The sequence below is a fragment of the Camelus dromedarius genome, chromosome 2, assembly GCF_036321535.1.
Source record: "Camelus dromedarius isolate mCamDro1 chromosome 2, mCamDro1.pat, whole genome shotgun sequence".
Lineage (NCBI taxonomy): Eukaryota > Metazoa > Chordata > Mammalia > Artiodactyla > Camelidae > Camelus > Camelus dromedarius.
This window is the reverse complement of record NC_087437.1, coordinates 44,910,560-44,930,555: the sequence shown is the minus strand read 5'-3', so window position 1 is coordinate 44,930,555 and position 19,996 is coordinate 44,910,560. Positions and strand designations below refer to the sequence as shown.

The 19,996-nt window shown below is 38.0% G+C and overlaps 1 protein-coding gene across 9 annotated transcripts in view; it reads right to left on the bottom strand.

Moving 5' to 3' along the window:
• NAALADL2 (N-acetylated alpha-linked acidic dipeptidase like 2) overlaps positions 1 to 19,996 on the bottom strand; it is a 1,176,025-nt gene that overhangs the window by 51,302 nt on the left and 1,104,727 nt on the right. For 8 of the 9 annotated variants that reach the window (XM_031451310.2, XM_031451333.2, XM_031451340.2 and 5 more), the window contains 2 exons: positions 13,699 to 13,792; positions 334 to 532 (listed from right to left, as the gene is read on the bottom strand). In XM_031451310.2, coding sequence (XP_031307170.1) covers positions 334 to 532; positions 13,699 to 13,792 — 293 coding nt within the window. The remainder of the gene's footprint in view (positions 1 to 333; positions 533 to 13,698; positions 13,793 to 19,996) is intronic. The other variant, XM_031451349.2, reaches the window with a different exon arrangement.

The following is a 19,996-nucleotide window of genomic DNA, read 5'->3' as shown; positions in this document are numbered from 1 at the left end:
CATTTGGTTTTTCAGTAGCTATATACATTTGATTTACATTGATTTTAAGGTAAAATAAATTCTTAGTCTTTTTTTATATAATATGACTAAATGAGTATCATATAGCTATAGAGAGTATCTATAGATGTAAAGAAAACATAACATTTTCCTTGTTCTATATTTATGCAATTGAACTTTTCTTTGGGAGAGGAGGATGGTCCTCAAATTGTAGACATAATAACTGCTTCACACTAAAAATATCATGTTATGTTCATAAAAGATACATATTCTGAAAGTCAGACACAAAAAGTTGAGGGGGGTATCAAAACAGAAACTTTGAGATGAACATCCTACCTGTAAAAGCCTGGTGGTGCGTGCTGCACCAGGAAGCTCTTCTCCATGTCCTGGAGAATGTCATTGAGCATCCGCACGCGGACGGGAGCTCTCTCCTCGGGATCGTTAGCAGGACGCATCTCGTCAGACTGGAAGAGCTCAGCGCTCTCTCGAAGGCGTGAGGCTGGGGCCAGCAGCTGAGGGGTGTCCGGCTGATCGCCTGGTAAAGATACATGAGCCCATCTCAGAAGAGAGCATCTCAATGGAGCAATACAAACACTTCACAATCATGATGTCAAAAGGGAGATTCCACATCAGTTAAACTTACAGAATGTATTCATCCCACCAAAAATAGTCTGGCTAAACATATCCTGGTAAGTGTTCAATTTATTACTACTACTAATTACTGCTACGAATAAGAACACCAGTAAATAGGAACTGATTATTGAGACACTACTTCAATGTTCCAGATACTGCTGGGCCCTTTACATAATTATCTCATTTAATATTCACCAAACCTTGTATTGTCATGTCCATTTCATAGAAGCTGAGAATTGATTAAATCAACAATATTGCCACAGATCATCAAGCAAGTGAATGAGAGGCCGGAATTAGAAGCCTGATCTTTCTGGCTCAAAAATGTATGCTCATCATGGAGTATTCTGTTTTTCAAGAAAAAATATTATAAAAAGAATTGTTATCCTCCTTTCTGAGAGCATGATATGTTACCATATGTTGTGATGTGTCTGCTGGCTCCTTTCACTTGACTAGAAATGTCCTGTAATTTGAAGTTGAAATACAACTTCGGTTTGAAAATACTTTGAAAATGATCCTATGTAGCATTTGTATTGCTTTTTTTCATTTTGAGATGATTTTTGCTTGTCATCGCTTTCCTATTTGCTTGTGTAATTTACTGGAAGTCATTCTGATATGAACGTTGGTAGCAAAAGGACCAAAGGACGTTCCTCTGACTAAGGGGAAGGCAGTACTGTAGAGCGGTGACAGCCATCAGAGCCTGCTGCCAGACCACCTGAGTTCAAATCCCTGCTCTACAACCTGCGTGATGTTGGGCAAGTTACTGAGCCTCAGTGTCTTCATCTGTGAAGTGAACATCATAACAGCACGTGCTTTATGGATCTGTTAAGGAGGGTTAAGTGATTAACACTTATAATGTACTCCCACTACAGGTAGGCAGTTCTTAGCTGGTGTTTAAAACTTAGTATCTTGTTTAAAAAGGATTCTCTTATTATGCCATGGGAGGAACATTCCCCCATCATCTTACTCCAGATATCCCCATCAGTCAGTCAAGGGGAAGCAAGAGTCAGGGGTGTCATTCTCAGGAGACTAAGTACAACTGACTCCTGCAAGGTCAGCCGTTCACTGCAGAAGATGACTTCTAGGCAAGGGAACGAGATGAACGCGGGGCTGGTGAACCCAAGCTGGCAGTCCTGAGCGCGCGGCACTGCGATGAGCAGGTGGAGGGATGAAGAGAGACCTTGTGGGACCTTCACTTGGGGAAGTCTCGGGCAAAAGGGAAAGGTCACAAAGAGACTCTTTCTCCAAGTGAGGCCTAAGGGTACTGGCTACCCAAACACTTGCTTTTTGTGAAAATGCAGATTCCCAGAACTGCTGAATTTCTCTAGGGCCTGGGAATCCCAGTTTCAACATGTTACTCAGACTGTTCTATACATCTTAAAGTTTAAGGGGCACTATAGAGAGATGATACGTTTTAAAGAAAAGAAAAGAAAACTAGATTAGAATGATAGCTGAGGTATAAAATATATCTGTCATAAAATTACCAACCTCTAATATAGTGATCTTTATTTTCTCTCACCTTCATTTGATGGGGATGATTTTACATGTCAGTTTCTTTAGCGCCCAGCATAGTTCTAACATTCAGTAATTGTTTACTGACTAAGCAAAGGAGATTCAATACAGTATTTCAGAAAAATATCCAATTACAAATGAAAACTACAGACAGAGATAAATGGTTTTTATGAGGACGACAGGGAGACAGCCTGCTGTGTAATGCTCTGTTCACTGAAATTAACTGTGAATAAAATCAACTGTAGAAGGTCACAAGGTTTTGGCATTTTGATGTTTTCAAAGTGTGTTCCACATTCATTCATTAGTAATCTTGTTTGATTTCACAGCAAAATTTGAGGATGCAAGAGGAGAGACTTCTGCTCATTGAGAAAATTTAGCCCCTAAGTAACAGCAACATCAACAACAATAGTAATGATGACATTTTATAAAGATACGGTTTATCTTAAACTATCGTTCACCAAAGTTAATATGTGGGGAACTTACAGAAATTGTCTTTGGACAAGGAAAGAATAAGATAGATAAGGCACATTTGGATGACACTGGAATTGAAACATGGAAGAAACAGAAAAGAACAAGTTTGACATCTTAAGAGTCGTCCATTAAAGAAAGAAGCATCTGTTCTGATCTAACACACACTGCAGAATTGAAGACACTACTACTGAATCAAGTGAGACAAACTGTACCATTCTACCTTATTTAGCTGTAAATGAATTCAGCTTTCATGGCAGTGTGGATGGAGAAAACTGACAGCCTTGGGAACTGGCTGGTTCCAGAAAGGACCCTAATAGTGGAAATCACCACCACAGCATAACCTATGCATTACTTCAAGGATATGAGGTTACAAATTGAAAAGCAGCTTTATTTCCAATGTTCACGCAATTATACTGGTATCAAACTCATGTCCCAAAGATTCCCAGTAGTTATTCCTGTGACCTCAAATGACTTGTGATCCTTAGGGTAACTACTAGAATGGCAGCTTTGTGAGGGAAGAGATTTTTGTCTGTCTCTTCCATTGCCATCTCTCCAACACCTAAAATGATGCCTGGCAAATCATTTAAAGAATGAATATGTGAATTATGTACTTTGATCGTAGCATCATGGCATCTGTAGTATCTTTATCCTCATCTGCCTGGTCTCTCTCCTTTCCTTGACTGAAAAGAACCCCACAAGATCAGCAAATATGTTTTATCACTCTCTGCACCTCCAGCTCCTAGCATAATACCTGATATAGGTAGTCATTTACTAAAAATCTTATTGACTATATGTGGAATTATAAGATGTCTTATTTAAGATACATTATTATATTAAATTATGCCTACAAAATCACCCAGGGAGATATTTTGTGCATAATGAGTATCAACAGATATTATTTCCGGTACTTTCTTGATAAAGGTAATAGTTGCAAAGGAAAAGGAAAAAAAAGAAAAGCTATTTTAGCGTAATGGTAAATTAAACTAAACTGGATTAAAATACAGCCTATCAATAATCCCCGAAACTAAGAATATATAAAACTTCATTTAAGGCACAGTGAATGTCAGAGAACAGAGATCTAACTGAAACTCTTAGCAGTTTAAGTTTAATTAGTAAGTCCATTTGGCCAAAGGAAATGAACTGGGAGCTAGAGATTTCTCTCAAAGAAGGTAAACACAATTATCTTGAAGTTCTATGTAGTACGTGGAATCTGAAGACTAAGGACTTGGTATCAAAAAACGTAAGAGCCTGGTTTACTTAATTACAATCAATATGGACATGAACAGATTACCTAATAACTACAATTTCTCAGCTTCCTTGGGAAAAATGGTCATTTTTCTTTCTAAGTATTTATATCACTATATAAATGCAAGTTACTATTATCAGAGTATGCAAACTAAACACAAATGACTGTCAACTCATTTTTAAAGGTATGCAAAAAATACTGTAACAGCTTTACTAATGATTTTATTTCCAAAGATGTAATTTTTTATCACTTCCTCCAATGCATGCCTCCCTCTGAGCAACTGTATCACACTTCTCCCCATCTACAATTTAATGAGGAATTTCTATTTTATTTTGCAGTACCTATGAATCTGCAGCCAGTTTTCCTTTCCATGGGCTGGCACCTCACACCTCTGAAGGACCAGGAAAGGGATAACGTGAAGGGAAAAAGAATTAAACAACAAAACTTTTAAAAGATCCCTTTCTATCTTTGCTCCTGGTGAGAAGCCAACCACTAATAAGGGTTTGCAGCATGGGAGAACATCCTGATTTGTGACACATATTGAATATCAATCTTAATATAATACAAAGTAAGTGAGACTGCCTAGTGAATTATCTTGGTAAAATTCAAGAGACAATTGAAATGCGCTTCAAAATTTCAAACAGTTTGCATTTTTCCTCCACCTCAAAGTAAAATACAAATGTATTTTCAGTAAGGTCTTATTGAGACCAATATTATTTTGTGTGTTGCTATGTAAGCCTTATAGATTAAACTTCTAACCTTAATAACTCCTGCTCTAGTTATAAATAATCAAAGACAGAATAAATAAGTATCAAATGAAATAAACACTTATGAGGGTGACGGGAGAGCTCATTGTGTATATGAATATTCTAAGTAGATCCCAGGGAAGAACTTGAGAGACTAATCATAAATCAAGGCCATTGCAAACAGAACACTTAAAAGTTCTGGGACTGTCCCTACATTACAGCAGTTGAGGTCGGATGTTCCATCGTAAACAACAATATTGATTAGTCTTCCCTTTCCTTCCCTCGGTCCTCTCCCTTGGAGAAGATGGATCCACCTCTAGCTTAAACCCTTCCATTTTTCTAGCGCTCTATAGAAAGGAGAGAGCTGGATATTATAAGCAGCATTAGTACTAACTGAAGAGGAAGAGGGAGGAGGGAGGTGAGGGAGGAGGGAAGAAAGAAGGAACTACCTTGGAGATCAATATGGATGTTGAGATCTAGGCAAGCCAACTCAGGAGAGGCTCAAAAATGTACCACAGGAAACATATCCCCACGACTGAGGGGGTCTCCTGCCCTCCAGCCAACCAGCACCTTGCTGTATGCTCCCCTCAAGGCAGCTCAGGAGGCAGGGTGGTGTAACGGGAAGGGCAGAGACGTTGGAATCTAACACATCTATGTTCAAGCCCTAAACCTACCACTTAAATGTAGACACCCAAGTAAGACACAAACCCCCTCTGAGGCCATTTTTCAGTCTCTAAATAGGTCTTAACAATACTCAGCTCTGCTCGCGGGGCTAGAGTAAGGTTAAATGTCATAATGAATGTCAGGCACTTAGCACATTACCTGGGGCTTTGGGGAATGACCCAGACACAAAGTGACAAGGTGTGTCCCAGGTGCGTTAATCTTCCTGAAGACCCTTGATACAAGATCCTAAAACACTTTTCTAGCAGTAGGTCAGGAGCTCAAAGCTATTTCATACACGTCCTAGCCACCACGCCTCTAAGGCTTCCAGTTAAGACCAGTAACTACTGTGCCCACTGCATCCTTCTGAATCTACACACATTCTAACCTGCCAGCATCTGGGACCCATGAAGATGTGAAGGCACGTCACATCTTGATGCATTTCAGCTTGGCATAAACCCATGTGTATTATATCTGTTCTACAGTCTCATACAAATTTATAACTGTCTTATTTTAAATAATGATTTTACTACCTACTATTGTGGTCTCTCTTCAGAGTTTCATTCTCCAAAAAGCTTTAAATTTTAGTTTATTTCTATTTGTTGGTTCTGTTTTGTGGCCATATTTTTAAAGGTCCACTCAGTTTCATTTTAAATTAAGAGTGAAATGGTACTGGTCATACTCTAAAACTACATTTTTATATCAAACAAACTTATCCTTTTACTTTAAATAGTATTTCACAGAATCTCTTCTATGGATGAGCTTATCACAGTTTTAAAGGTGCTAACAATTATACAATCACAGCTGAGACTTCACACTGATTTATAGTGACAAGAAAAAGTATGATTTATGTTCCGCATAACTCAGTGGTTAAAAGTAGAATAGAAGATTATTTGGGGGGGAAATGTATGTTACTTAATGTCATCTTAAAAATATCTTGTGGCATCACTAAAGAGAAGAAAAGAAATTGCCAATACGATTTCAGCCAGGGGAAGCAACAGTCCTCTATTATCCTACGTTTCCTATTCTTCATGCTGCCTTCTTTAGTATGAATCACAATGAGTCATCCCAGCTGGTTATTTAAAGAAGTTAAACAAACAAAAATGCAGGTAAAGAAAGAAGTGTGGGAGGTAGTGCACTGTTGATACTCAAATAATCTATCATTGATTTTATAATGCATAAATAAAAGAATATTATTTTAGAAGTGTAATATGCCAGAAGACAGTGGATAATTAGGTCTAAACTGAATATAATAGAAATCCTTTTTGCAAAGATGCCAAAGTGGCATGTTTGGAAGGATCAGGTTGGCCACTTTAAAAAAAAATAGGCAATGCGTTCTAAAGATTATTTTGCATTCTAAGTATTACCCAATGATCCAGGTAGCCAAGACAGATGGAAATCTAGCAAGACTTTGAATATACTGCATAGAGTGGTTTCTCCCTACAGTGACTGTCTGCCTGGTGCAGAAATTGAACCAGAGGCTCTTTTTATGGTTCACAGATGCTGCTGCTGTATTATGTTTGCAACTACATGATCTGGTTATTGGCTGCTTTGGAAGAGTGAGCAAAGCTTTTTTGAATGAATGAAATTAATGTTTGGTTTATTTTTTATCACTCTCCTCCTGAGGCAGAAAGTTGGAGTTTTATATTTAATAAGACATGTGAGTTTAATTATGTTTTGGCTAAACTAAGAAGCTAGAAAGGAAAAGGCTTGAATAAAATTAATCAACATGAGGGCAAGGGTACTTTATGCTCTGTTACAAGCCAAGATTCAAAGTATCTTTTAAAACAACTTTGTAAGTGCTGTCAGTGAGGCAACACTCAGAGCACAATGGATTGTAGTACTATCTTGCCATGGGCATAAGATTTAATCCTAAGAATACACTTAGGGAAAAAAAGTTCACAATGCAATAGACCATTAGTATGATGAGAGACTGGGGAAAATGATGAGAAGTCATTAATGTATTTCAATCAATGTAATGATGTGTGAAATGTAGACACTGAAAAGAAAACTTTAAGCAGGTTTGGATGAAGGACTCAGAGCAGGGGAAGACAATGATGAAACCTGTATGAATAGCAGCAAATTGTGAGACAGGGTAAACAAAAGAGAAGAAAGTATAATTCCAAGGAACACAAAATGGACAACATGCTTAGGATAGTAAGTAAGGAACATTATACAATAAAAATACGGGTTCAAAGGGAAATAGGAGAAAGAAAAACTAGTTTTAGGAGACAAATTGACATTAGAGAGACAGATTTGCTGGAGACCCAGCTGTCTCAAATCCTTTTTCTGGATGAGGTGCAGAATATCAATAAATGAAGTACAGTCTTCCATATAGTTATGTAGTCAGAATCCACACAAAAATATAATGGGGAAGTGAAGCGAAACATATTTTTAAGAATTTGTACTCAGTGAATGGCTAATCTCTCATCAAATTTCTCCATCAGTTTGGGCAAGCAAGGTAAAATACTTTCCAGAAAATGTTTTTAAGTCCTTGTCGCACAGAAAGGACCGTTCCAGAAATGACAGTTCAGACCATGATTCTAGCATGATTCAGAATTCACACAGGAACAAAATCTTTCCTTGGGGTTGTTTTGGATTTTAGATGGACTGCTCTAGATTTCTTAGGAAGGGCACAGGACTGGGTACCCAGGGCACCCAACTCTACTACCTTTAGGCCAGTCCAGAGTTAGAACTGGTGGTAATTAAAATCAAGACTGGAGACGGATGGGCTGAGGACTGGACTCACTCAACTTACAAAGCACACACTTAATTTTGCCAATTGGGAAATTCATCTTATGTTACTCAGAAAGGAAAAAAAAAGGCATTAACTGAGTCCCAATCACTTGTGATTGTACAAAAGAAGTAAAGTGACACTTGGAAGTATGCAACTATAAATCTAACAGCACAGAGCGCCTGCCTCAGTGGCATCAACACCTTGAAATACGATCCCTCCTTCTGAAATGAACTGATTGACGCTAATGAATTATCAAAGCTAATAAAAAAAAAAAAAGAATAAAGTCAGATCAAATCATTGTCAGCTTTTCGAAGAAGAGGGAGGAAATGCTGCCAATGACCATTTTACATTTAGTGAGACAATCAGGAGGTGGCAACCAGCCACACAGTTCACAATCCATTACATTTCCTGCTGAGTCTGGCTGGCACTAAATAAATGTGTACATAGCCAGATCAAATGAAAATGACTTTTACTTTGGTAATTTGTAGTTTTTACAATTAAGCTAAATAATTAACATCCAGAAGTCTGGCAAAGAAAAATAGCAGACATTAAACCAAAAGCATCAGAACTATACAGTTGTTAATTATTTTGAAGTGCTGTTTTATGCATTGAAAGGTGGATAAAGTGAGAAACTGTAAACTTAGTAAGATCACTCTTACTTATGTGGTCACTCTTCAGTCAGCTGCCAGGTTCAAGGGCGTGGTGGTACTTTATTTACGACTGACATCTTCCTTTGCCCCCATAAACTAGTACCATTGCCTTATAATGTACATTTTTTGGACAGAATTTTATTTGTCACAAGTACATCTGAAGTATCTCAGTTATCTTATCAGTCACTATTTATATAATATCCCCATGCACCAAGTATAAATATTCATTCTCTAACTATTATGTGTTTGGCATTGACCAAATAGTAAGAGCCAAGGTCACTCAGTCAAAATGAGCTTTCAAGAACCATCCAATAAATCAACTCAAACAAATTATTCACTGGTAAATTATCCTTCTTTCTGGTGGTTGTGAGAATGGTAGAGAACGGTCTGCTGCTACTATAAACTAGTGTAATAAATAAACAAGATGGCTGGCTGTCAAAGGGTAAAAATTACACTGGAAAATGCAATTGGGTTTCAGAGACCTTCACACTTAAACTCTTTGCAATAAGGAGAAACAGTATTTGATAGTTCAGCCTTGAAGGTCATTTTTTTTTTTTTACTGTAATTGAGAACTAATCACCACTAACTATCATAACAAAATAAGAAAATACATCAACAATCAAAGCTTGTATTAAGCACTAAAATTATATATTTCACTTAACACAGTGCAGGAACTGTGTTAGCTAATGAAAACATCTAGCATTGTAGCTAAAATGGAAACAGAAATATTTATGTAGTTGTTGATAAGTAGTGTTCAGTATTCACACATAAGCACATTAAAGTATTCAATTTTAAAAATAAGGTTGTAACCAAAGTAGTCAAAATAGAACAGGTAAAACAATAATACTTCAACTTAAAAAAACAGAACAGGTACATCAAATTGACTATAATTTAGCAAACATTTCTATAACCTTTTACTATGATACAGATAATGCAAGTAATTTTGAATCATAACTAAATATGAAAATATATAGTTTAAATTGACAAATCATATTACTTTGATCAAATATTTATAGCCAGATCATGGTAAAAGAATAATTTTTGCCTTTTTTGGGTTACATTTTGTTTGACTGTGCTTCGTTTTTTTAGTATGGGTACATCCCAATTCTGGCCACATCTTTCTGAGTGAAAGTGACAGGGAGATCCAAGGAGTTTCACATGAAACAAAACTCAAAAATAGCCAACAACCAAAGAAGCAGTGGTCTGATCAAACAGCAAAAAGCCAATCTGCTTCTGAGTCATCCAACTGAAACCTCGGATTTTAGGGAGAGATTCATCTAAACATGGTCATGTCTGGCCCTGCAGTGGAAATCATTATAGAACGACTGCAATTTTGTTTTGTTTTGTTTTTTCCCCTGTTCTGACATTCTCTTAGATATAACTATTAAACAAAGGATTATTAACCTGGTCTAGTCTCAGAATCTTTATTTCCCCTCTTGCCTGAACTGAAACCTGGCTCTCCCCTAGTCACGCTGCTTCCACTGCAGTCCTCTCGGGCAGTGGCTCTTTTTCCTCCCACGCCCTTTGTACCACCAGCTGTACAAGAACAACAGGCATCTCCAAGTCGCTGCTCATTCTCAGAAGACTTTAGCTCCTGGCTCAGTCACTCTCTCTTACAAGAATTACTCCTGTCATTTCTTGGCAAGATCGATCTCTTGGAGACATAGCCTGGCCTCTCTTTCCTTAGCCTCTTTTCCACCATGATCAGCTCCCACACTTACGTGGTCATACCCTAGCCTGGACACTGTCGTTACCAATACCTGCACTCTTTATATGACCACATTTTCGACAGTCCCATTCACTGGCCATCAGCAGATTAGTCTTTTCGGCTTACTTTTCCTCAATTCTTTGATCTTGCCAAGAAATAAAGTTGGTTGACCCTCCTTCCTTTGTACTCCCTGTCATTCCCTTCCTAGTCTCACTTTAACCCAGACCCAGTTTACATACTTTGGTCCATCACTGTGAGTGCTCCTTTACAGACACCGTCATTCTTCTTTACCTGAGCTTATCGAGCTTATCTAGTTGGTTGTCCATCTCCTAGCAAAGCCCTAGCTCTGATTAAATCCAACTCTGCCAAGTTCTATGCCTGAGTCCCTAGCTGAAGGCTGGAAAAAATACACAATTCTGTTGAATTATCTCAGTTAAAGTATATTTCTTCTGAGTTCTTAATGCCACTCAAAATACCAATCCCATTGTCATGGTTCATTCGCTCTACCACCCCCCCCCCAAACAACTATTTTATTGTTTTTCCAAATCTGAAGGGACTTGCCAAGAGCTCCCAGCACCACATTTACCCACGTGCCATGCTCGCTGCCTTCCTTCACACTTTTAAGGATGGACTACTGCATTCATGACTAAGGCAATGTCCTTCCACCGTTATGCTGCTTCTATTCAAGAAAATCAGTCCAGCAATCCTCCTTTCACTCTCTTTAATCACATCTTCAGTCTCCATCAGATCATTCTCATCAAAATAAAAACATGCTAACCCTTCTCAGTTCCATGCTTTTCATCTGCCATTGCCTGTCCCCAATGTATCACTTCCCACTCTCTTTCGAACCCCTCGAACCAGGCTATTTCTCATACTACTCTACTAAAATTGTTTTTGTTGAGATCACCAATGACCACCAAATGTCTAAATCCAATAGTCAATTTCAGTCCTCATTTCTCTTAATCTGTGGCAGTATTTGACAGAGCAGGTCACTCCCTCCTCTTTGAAAGCTTATATTCACTTAGTTCAGGATATCAAAGTCATTTTGTTTGTCTCTTATTCTTTCTCTACTCCTTCTTAGTCTCCTCCTCTGATTCCCCTTCTTTTCCCAATTTCTAAATGTACGCATGTCCAGAAATCTTAAACCTTTTCTGTCCTCTCTTTGCACTAAATCCTTTAGAAATCTCACCTGGGACAACTCCCAAATTTATATTCCCAGACCAAATCTCTCCTCTGTACCCTGGATACAACCATAGTCAGTTCTGCTTTTTAAAACTTATCTTCAGAATGCAAATTTATTCTAACGTGATTGATAGTAGGGAAGAATTTGAGCAGAAAGCTAATTTAAAAATTACTTTGACTTATGGCAATTTTGTTCTACCATGTATGTATGTTTCTTATGTGCAGAGGTTTTTATTTTGTTTTATTTATTTATTTATTTATTTATTTATTTATTTATTTATTTATTTATTTACTGGCTGGGTTTTTTGTTTTGTTTTGTTTTTTGTTTTCTTTCTTCATTTTTGGTCATAGAATTGTACCAGGCATACAGTGGGTGCTCAGTAAATATTTGTTAAATGAATTAATAAATGGGTTCAGGAGATCCTGTAAAGTCCATGAAGAGTACGTACAAACTTTCTGTACACATGTAATTCTCTGAGGAGAGAGACCATACTTTAGATTTTCAAAGGGATCCCTAACTACCCCCAAAAAACAGAGTAACAATATAATTCTAATGGTGACCCACTGGGACTTTTTTCGACCTTCAGAAGTAGCCTATATTACTTAAAATGCTCATATAGGAATGATAATGCTAAACGATTGTGTTTATTTCGGGACTTCTAAAAATAAATCCAACTGTTTGAAAAAATGCGCTTTGGAACTTAAGATGACACTATTGCTATTGCTTTGGTTTTACTGGCTTTATTTGATTAAAAAAAACTCTTCATGTCTTTATCATAAAGGTATTAAACATTTATCATAGATTTGGACTCAGAAAAGCAACTTGTGAATCACTTATAATTCTATTGTACAGTGTTACTATTTCACAGTATACTCCTTGAGGCTCCTTTCTATGCATGTGAATTATTCTTTATAGATAGACGATGCTTTATGTAATATAAATAACAGTCTCCTCCTTTTGTTCTCTGAAAGTTCTAAGTATAATATGCAGCATCAGCTGAATTTTTTAAAGTATGAAAATGATGACAAAAACAAAATAGTCTACAGAACAAAATAAATGCTTTAAAAAATCCTTGAAAAAATATATTTATTATTCACAGAAGCTTTTAACCCTTTACTTATATCTATTTTTATTTTATGAAGTATTTATACTTGGTTACTCAGTTTCTAAGAAATATTCTAGAAACAGAAAATTTTCAGTGGAAGACAGAGTGACTGCTACACGTAGTCACACTAACAACAATATAAAAGAAGCTTGACGAAAAGTAGAGAAAGTAGAGATGAGCTTAAGTATACCAAAAGCAGAGTAGTACGAGGCCTTATAGGATTGGAGCAAACAGCCCTTAACAGCTCAATTGCTCCCAAGGTCATGGGTTTTACAGTCACTAAAATAAAAGTCGTAAGAATCATTGAGGGGGAAAAATACGTAGTAGTGTAGTAGTCATCTCTGAATTAGAGCCAACCCAGGTAGTCAAAATTTAAAAAAAAAAGTATGAAACTTTCAGATACTAGAACTACTTGGCTCTTTAGAATAATCCATTTTCCAAGAATTATTGCTTCAGTACTATAGTTAAAACGTTGGCTTTTATATTGAGAAGTATGTGTCTACAAATAACCTGATAGGAAGTGTATGACTCCAAGAGGAGGAGGAGGATGCCTTCTGTAATTACAATACTGCCCTTTGTATTTGGTGAACAAAGGCAAACTAGAAGTTTAACTGAAAGATTAGATGAAGGGAAAATAAAAGTAATTATTAGGGTGGTGTTTGAATTCTGTAGAAAGATGTATATTCAACAACAAAGGAACTGAAATAGAGACTATGGAAGTAATTTCCCTATTTCTTCCTTGTCATCCTCAACCTAGGGTGAGCCAACACTTCACTCAGATGGAATGGGGCCCATACCTCACGGAAACCAGTATCGAAGGAGAAAGGTCTGGGCCAGTCTTGCTTACACTGACTGAATATTAGGTACAGCTCATCCTTGTTGACATGGCAGCCAACATTCTTCTAAGCCCTTCCCACGATTATCCTCCGTAGGAAGCGAGGTGCTACATCACCACAACCGGTGAGACAGTGGGTGACTTTATCCGTGCTCTGTTGCAAATTAGTTGAGCAATTTTTCATTTGCTAAAATTACTATAACTCAAAGAAAAATTACCTTTAAGGCTGTTTTGAACTTCTAAAGCTATATCGAGAGCATTAAAGGGCAGAATCGGTCCGTCGGCAATTTGCAAAATCACTTCTCCCAGGAGCTGAAAGAGAGAGAGGGAAAAAATGCTAGCATTTAGTACTAACGGTTTGTGTGTGTGTGTTTTTCATTATCTCATACACACTTATACTCTTACCCAGAATGGAAAAAAACCCAGAGGGAAAAATATATTTTTATAAAATCTCTTTCATTTAAGCCTCTTTTTAATTTTATATATATTTTTCTATTAAAAAAATCCTCATTATCTTTTTCATGTCTCAGAAAAGCATAGGAAAAGATAACATTTTCTTTCTTTTGGGGGCCTAAAATATTAAGAAAACTCTCCTAGCTGAAGGAGTTGTAATATTTAAACTTTGAAGCAATTTTTTATCAAATAGTTCAGAATGTCATGTGATAAAACAATCACGAGGAACAGCTGAAAATCAATAGCTGGTTATTGGACTAAGTAAAATTCCAGATAGTTTGAATGATCAATTTATTTCACCGAAGACATAAATTTAATTTTAAAAATCCTTTAAAATCTTAGGTACTATTTTCTTAATGCTTTACTTTATTCCTAATTATGTTTCCAAAATTTATGAAAATTAATACCATTTCTGCATCTTGCAGATCAATGTTTAAATTAAATTTAAAAAGTATAAACTTTTCAATGGCATCCCCCAAACTCACATCTGGAATTCTCACACATGCATATGCCCCCAACACTGCACTCAAAACTATGTTTGAAAACCAACATATGCAGTGCAGCTGAACTAGCAACTGCCTAATAGACTGAACATGTCGTCTGCATTTTTATTCATCTCAAAGGAACTTGGGGCTGGCCGCAAATGCCATTTTTACTCTCCCCTGCTCTCTCAAGTGATATTTAATATTTACCTGGGCTTAACAAATGTCCCTACATCTCTTAAAACCCTGAAGCTGGCACACAGGGAAATGTGGCTGTGTTGATGTTATTAATGCACTATGAAATGTTGTTAGTGAATGAAAACATTATCTCGTGAAACAACACAGGGGAAATTAGTACACTAACTTGAGACAGTGTGTTACACATAAAAGAAATAACGTACAAGGAAAATGTGATGTTAAATATTCAAATCTACATATTCAACAAGGGTCAGATTCTATTTGATATTTAAAAGTTATATTTCCCAGTTGTTTGCACTGTTTATGTCATGATGAAAGTACAATTTAATTTGGTCCTCTTCTACATGATTGGGGAAATGCACTTCTTAGAAATGGAAACACCTTTGATATCCCCCCCTTTTTTTTTTTTGAGATGTTTTTCCCTCCCGAATGTAGCAACCACTTCTCCCCAAATGCCTAAGGTACATTTGCAGAGTTTTATTTCCAGCATATGATCACAAAAATCCTGGGAAACTGCCTACTCTTAACTATGCTGTACTCCAGGAAAAAAGCATTATCTGCGGTAGGTTGATATGGACCCTATTTCTATTCCACTCTACCCTCTCCAAATTATTCAAGGAACACCAATATTTGGAAATAAATTATTTGTAAAAGGGATATTTAAAGAAGATTAAGAAGCATTAGGGTCTCTTTTTCCAATTTGCACTGAAGACTAGAAACTCCAAGACAGGTTTTGTTTACACTTTCAGAATCTGGAAATCTTATCTTGCAAAAGATTAAAATAAAAGAATGGGGAGGGAGAGAAAAGGTGGCTTCTCTGAATGCTGCTGGAGAAAGTTGTTTTGTTTTAGTTTTCTTTAAGAGTCATTTGGCAGCTCGAACAACTGGAATATAATCCAGCCACCTTGTTATGTCTTTCAAAAAGAACCTGGCAACAAATATTGGGGCTTCTGAGGCACCTGGGCCATGGTAGAATGCTTCAACTCAATCAGCTTTATCTGCAGCTCCATAAGCAGGAGGGAGATTTGTATATACCTTGTCATGCAGCGAGAAGAGAGGAGCCCTACTGCACGCACTTGCTGCCCATTCTGGACGTCACTTGTATTCAGCCACACCAAGGCAACCTTCCCTTATCTTTATATAAAGCCCCATTCTTTTCAGAGTGCTTTACACCCATTTCATTATCTCATTTCATTATCTTGCCAAGCCTAGAGACAGATAGTGGAGGAATTAATCCCATATTAACAACACTGAGTATATGCCTTACTGGTTTCCCATCCAAGATGGTGACAGCAGTTTCCCGAGCTTATCTCCTCCAAGGGACACATTGAATCTACAGCTATACATCATGAAATAATTTCCTCTGAAAAAACTCCAGAAACTAGCTAAGAGACTCCTACCCATTGGGTGAACAGGGAAAAAACCCACACTGAAATGAGTAAGAAAGGCTGAGACCCGCTTTTGCCATAAACCCCACCCCATCACAGTGATATTCAATAGGGAAAGAACTCACAACTCCCACTTTCTCCCTGAGGAGAGAAGGGTTTAGATCTGACCTCCAGTGCCCCATCTTTTAAGACTTCCACCTGAGGGTCAAGTCCCCAAAATATCTAGCTCTGAAAGCCAGTGGGGCTGTTTTCACAAGATACACAACACTATAGCAAACAAACAGTTCTTGATGGGCTCATGAGGACTCATTGTGGTTCTCCCCTACAGCTCAACACAGGCAACAGGAAGAAAAAAACAAACAAAAAAACCCACGCCCATCTCCCAGTCTCTCCCTGAAATAGACCTATAGGCCTATTTGAATACTTGGAAGATTTTCTGCCTGAGGGTCAGGCCTCTAATTTAGCTCACAGCTAGGGACAGATCCTCCCTAGAGATCAGGAAAGCCAAGAGACTCCATCTCAGTATTCTCCCTGTGGCCAGCTCCAAACTACCAGTTTCTCCCCAGAGGAGCTTATAGACACACCTGGCACCCTGGCTTTTGTAGTTGCCACTCAGGGGACATACTCTTTGGTCATTTGGCTATGATGGCCAGCATAATTTGCATTTATGGGTCCCGCAGAACTGGAGCAAACAAAGAAACACTTTTAAACTGTGCTCAGCACAGAAGGAGCAGACAGAAATGCCCACCTCCTAGTTTTTCCCTGAAAGAGGTTTATTTACATACTTTAAAAAAGCTGTTTTTTTCTGAGAGTCTGGCTGCTAATTAGCCTGCATCTAGGCGCTGACTGAGATCTTTCACTCTGGGACACAAATAGGTCTTGGCACACCCTCAACTACTGGAAGCCACTAAAGAAAAGAAGGAGGCTTGGGCAATCACAGAGGTTTGAGATACAATCAAGAGCTAGGGCCAGGCTGAATGAGAAGTTTCGCATCCTACACAAGAGCATTCCTCATGAGTGGGAGAGGTGGCTGTTTCATCTAATGCACAGAAATCAACACAGAGTCAAGGAAAATAAAGAAACAGATAAATATGTTCCAAACAAAAGTACAAGCTAAAACTCCAGAAAGAGACCTTAAGGATATGAGGCTAAGTGAGTTACCTAAAGAGTTCAAAGTAAGGTCACAAATTTGCTCACCGAAGTCAGGAGAACAATGCATTAACAAAGTAAGAATTTCAGTGAAGACAGAGAACATCAATATTCACATTATATGGGTCCAAAAGAAGAAAGAGAGAAAGGAATAGAAAGCATATCAAAGAAATAATGGCCAAAAACTTTCCTATCCTGGAAAAAGAAACAGACATCCAGATCCAGGAATCTTAGACAGTTCCAAGAAGAGTCCAAACAGACCCACAGAGAGACACATTAAAATTAAATTATCAAAGCTAAAGAGAAGGAGAGAATCTTAAAAGCAGCAAGAGAAAAAAAAACTTGTTACATACAAGGGAATCTCTTAAGAATTTCAGCAGATTTTTCAGGAGAAACTTTGTAAGCCAGGAGAGACTGAGGTGATATATTCAAAGTGCTGAAAGAAAATATTGTCAACCAGGAATACTCTACCCAGCAAAACTGAAAGAGAGATAAAGAGTTTTCCACACAAGCAAGAGCTTAAGAAGTTCATCACCACTAGACCAGTCTTATATGTTAAAGGAAATTCTTCAAGCTGGAATGAAAGGACACTAATTAGTAATAGGAAAACATATGGAAGTATAAATTTCACTGGGAAAAATAAATATATAGTTAAATTCAGAATACTCTAATCCCTCATGGTGCTGGGCAAATCACTTATAAATTAGTATGAAGGTTTGAAGATAAAGGTATTAAAAGTACTTATAGTGACAGTAATTTTAAATGGATTTACAAGTTAAAATATCAATTTGACAGCAAAAATCAAAAGTGGGGAGAATGTGAGTAAAAATATAGAACTTTGGTATGTGTTGGAACCTAAGTTGTTATCAACTTAAAATAGACTGTTATAAATATAAGATGTTTTATATAAGCCTGATGGTAACCATAAAGTAAAAACCTAGAATAGACACAGAAAAGATAAAAAGTAAAGTCTCTAAGCATATCACTACCAAAAGTGTTCAAATCACAAAGGAAGAGAGCAAAAGAATTACAAAATAGCCAGAAAACAATTAACAGGATGTCAATAGTCCATACCTATTAATTATTACTTTAAATGTAAATGGACTAAATTCTCCAATGAAAAGACATACAGAGGCTGAACAGATGAAAACACAAGAGATTCATTGCAGCTTTAAGGACCCACAGAACCTGAAAGTGAAGGGATGGACAAAGATACTTCATACAAATGGAAACCCAAACAAAACAGGGGTGACTATACTTATATAAGACAAAGACTATAGTATGAGACAAAGGAAGTCATTATACAACGATAAAAGAATCACTCCAACAAGAGGATGTAATATGTAAATATTTATGGACTCAGGAGCATCTAAACATATAAAACAAATATTAACAAACCTGAAGGGAGAAACAGACAGCAATGCAATAATAGTAGGGGCTTCTATATCTAATTTTCAACAATAAATAGACTATTCAGACAGAAAATCCATATAGAAACATTAGACTTAAACTGGACATTAGATGAGATGGACCTAATAGACATTTATAGAACATTCCAACCAACAGCAGCAGAATATACATTCTTCTCAAATGCACATGGAATATTCTCCAGGACAGATCACATGTTAGACCACAAAACAAGTCTTAATAAATTTGAGAAGACTGAAATCACATCCAGCATCTTTTTCCAACCCCAATGTTATGAAACTAGAAATCAATGACAAGAATAAAACCGGAAAATTCAAAAACATGTCTAGATTCAGAGTGGTATAGTGTCTCATTGGCTCAGGCAACTGAGGTCCATGACGTTGGCAACTGGGTGATCCCTGACAGTAAGATCTGTGGGGGTCCTGAGTGGCTGCAAGGACTGTTGGGGTCCTCAGTAGCAAGGGACCGGGGCAGGTGGTGGGGATAGCTGGAGTCAGTGGTGTACACATGCTCAGCTGCAGGCACATACACGTTGGGAAGGACCTGGACCAGTGGCAGGGGCTGGGGGCGACTGGGTGCATGAGCAGCTACAGCTACAGGACTCACGTAGCTGTAAAGGCAAGTGCAGGCTCATGCACTGTAGCAGGGCCCAGGGACAGAAGCCAGTGCCAGCAGCACCTGAATTTGAAGTAACAGGAGCTACCGGCAGGCAGATGTAGTGGTGCAGGCCTCTGATCGGAGGTGGGACTGGCTCCAGGTACAGGGGCAGCTGTGGGGGCCTTGGTTGTCATCATGTACTCACGTGGCCTCAGGGGCTAGCCATAGGTGTGCACACAACAGTAGAGGATGGGGACGGGAGTCGGGGCCAAGGGTGTGTTGGTGCACAGCTACACAGGGACTAGCTGTCGGTGTGAATGGAGGTGCAGGCTAGTGACAGGAGTTGGGGCCAGCTCCTTTGTGCAGAGCCCTGAAAGGCTGGGGAAGCTGGTCACTCATTCTGCTCTCTATCTTCCTACAATAAGAACCCTCTCTGTCCACAGAATTCCCTCTTGGCACTGAGCAGTGCCGGCCTAGGGGAAGGAACCATACAGGCAAAATGTGTGTTGCTTTTGTGTGGTTATTCTCAGGTTATGTTGTTCCACTAAGTGCTGAAGCTTCTTTAGTGGACTCCTGAGCTCTGCCAGGGCTATTTTCATTCTTGGATAGCTGTCTTACTGTCTTTGTGGATGGAGGCTGGGATCTCCTACTCTAACATCTTGGTGACATCACTCCCCCGAACTGTCTGAAATTTCATTATAATAACTTCACAAGCCCACAATCTGCCTTTGTCCTTCTTCCTTCATGCTTCCCAGATTGTCCTACCCCGACCAGAGGATAAAGAATATGTCAGAATAAAAAAAGAAAAAAAAAGTCTTACC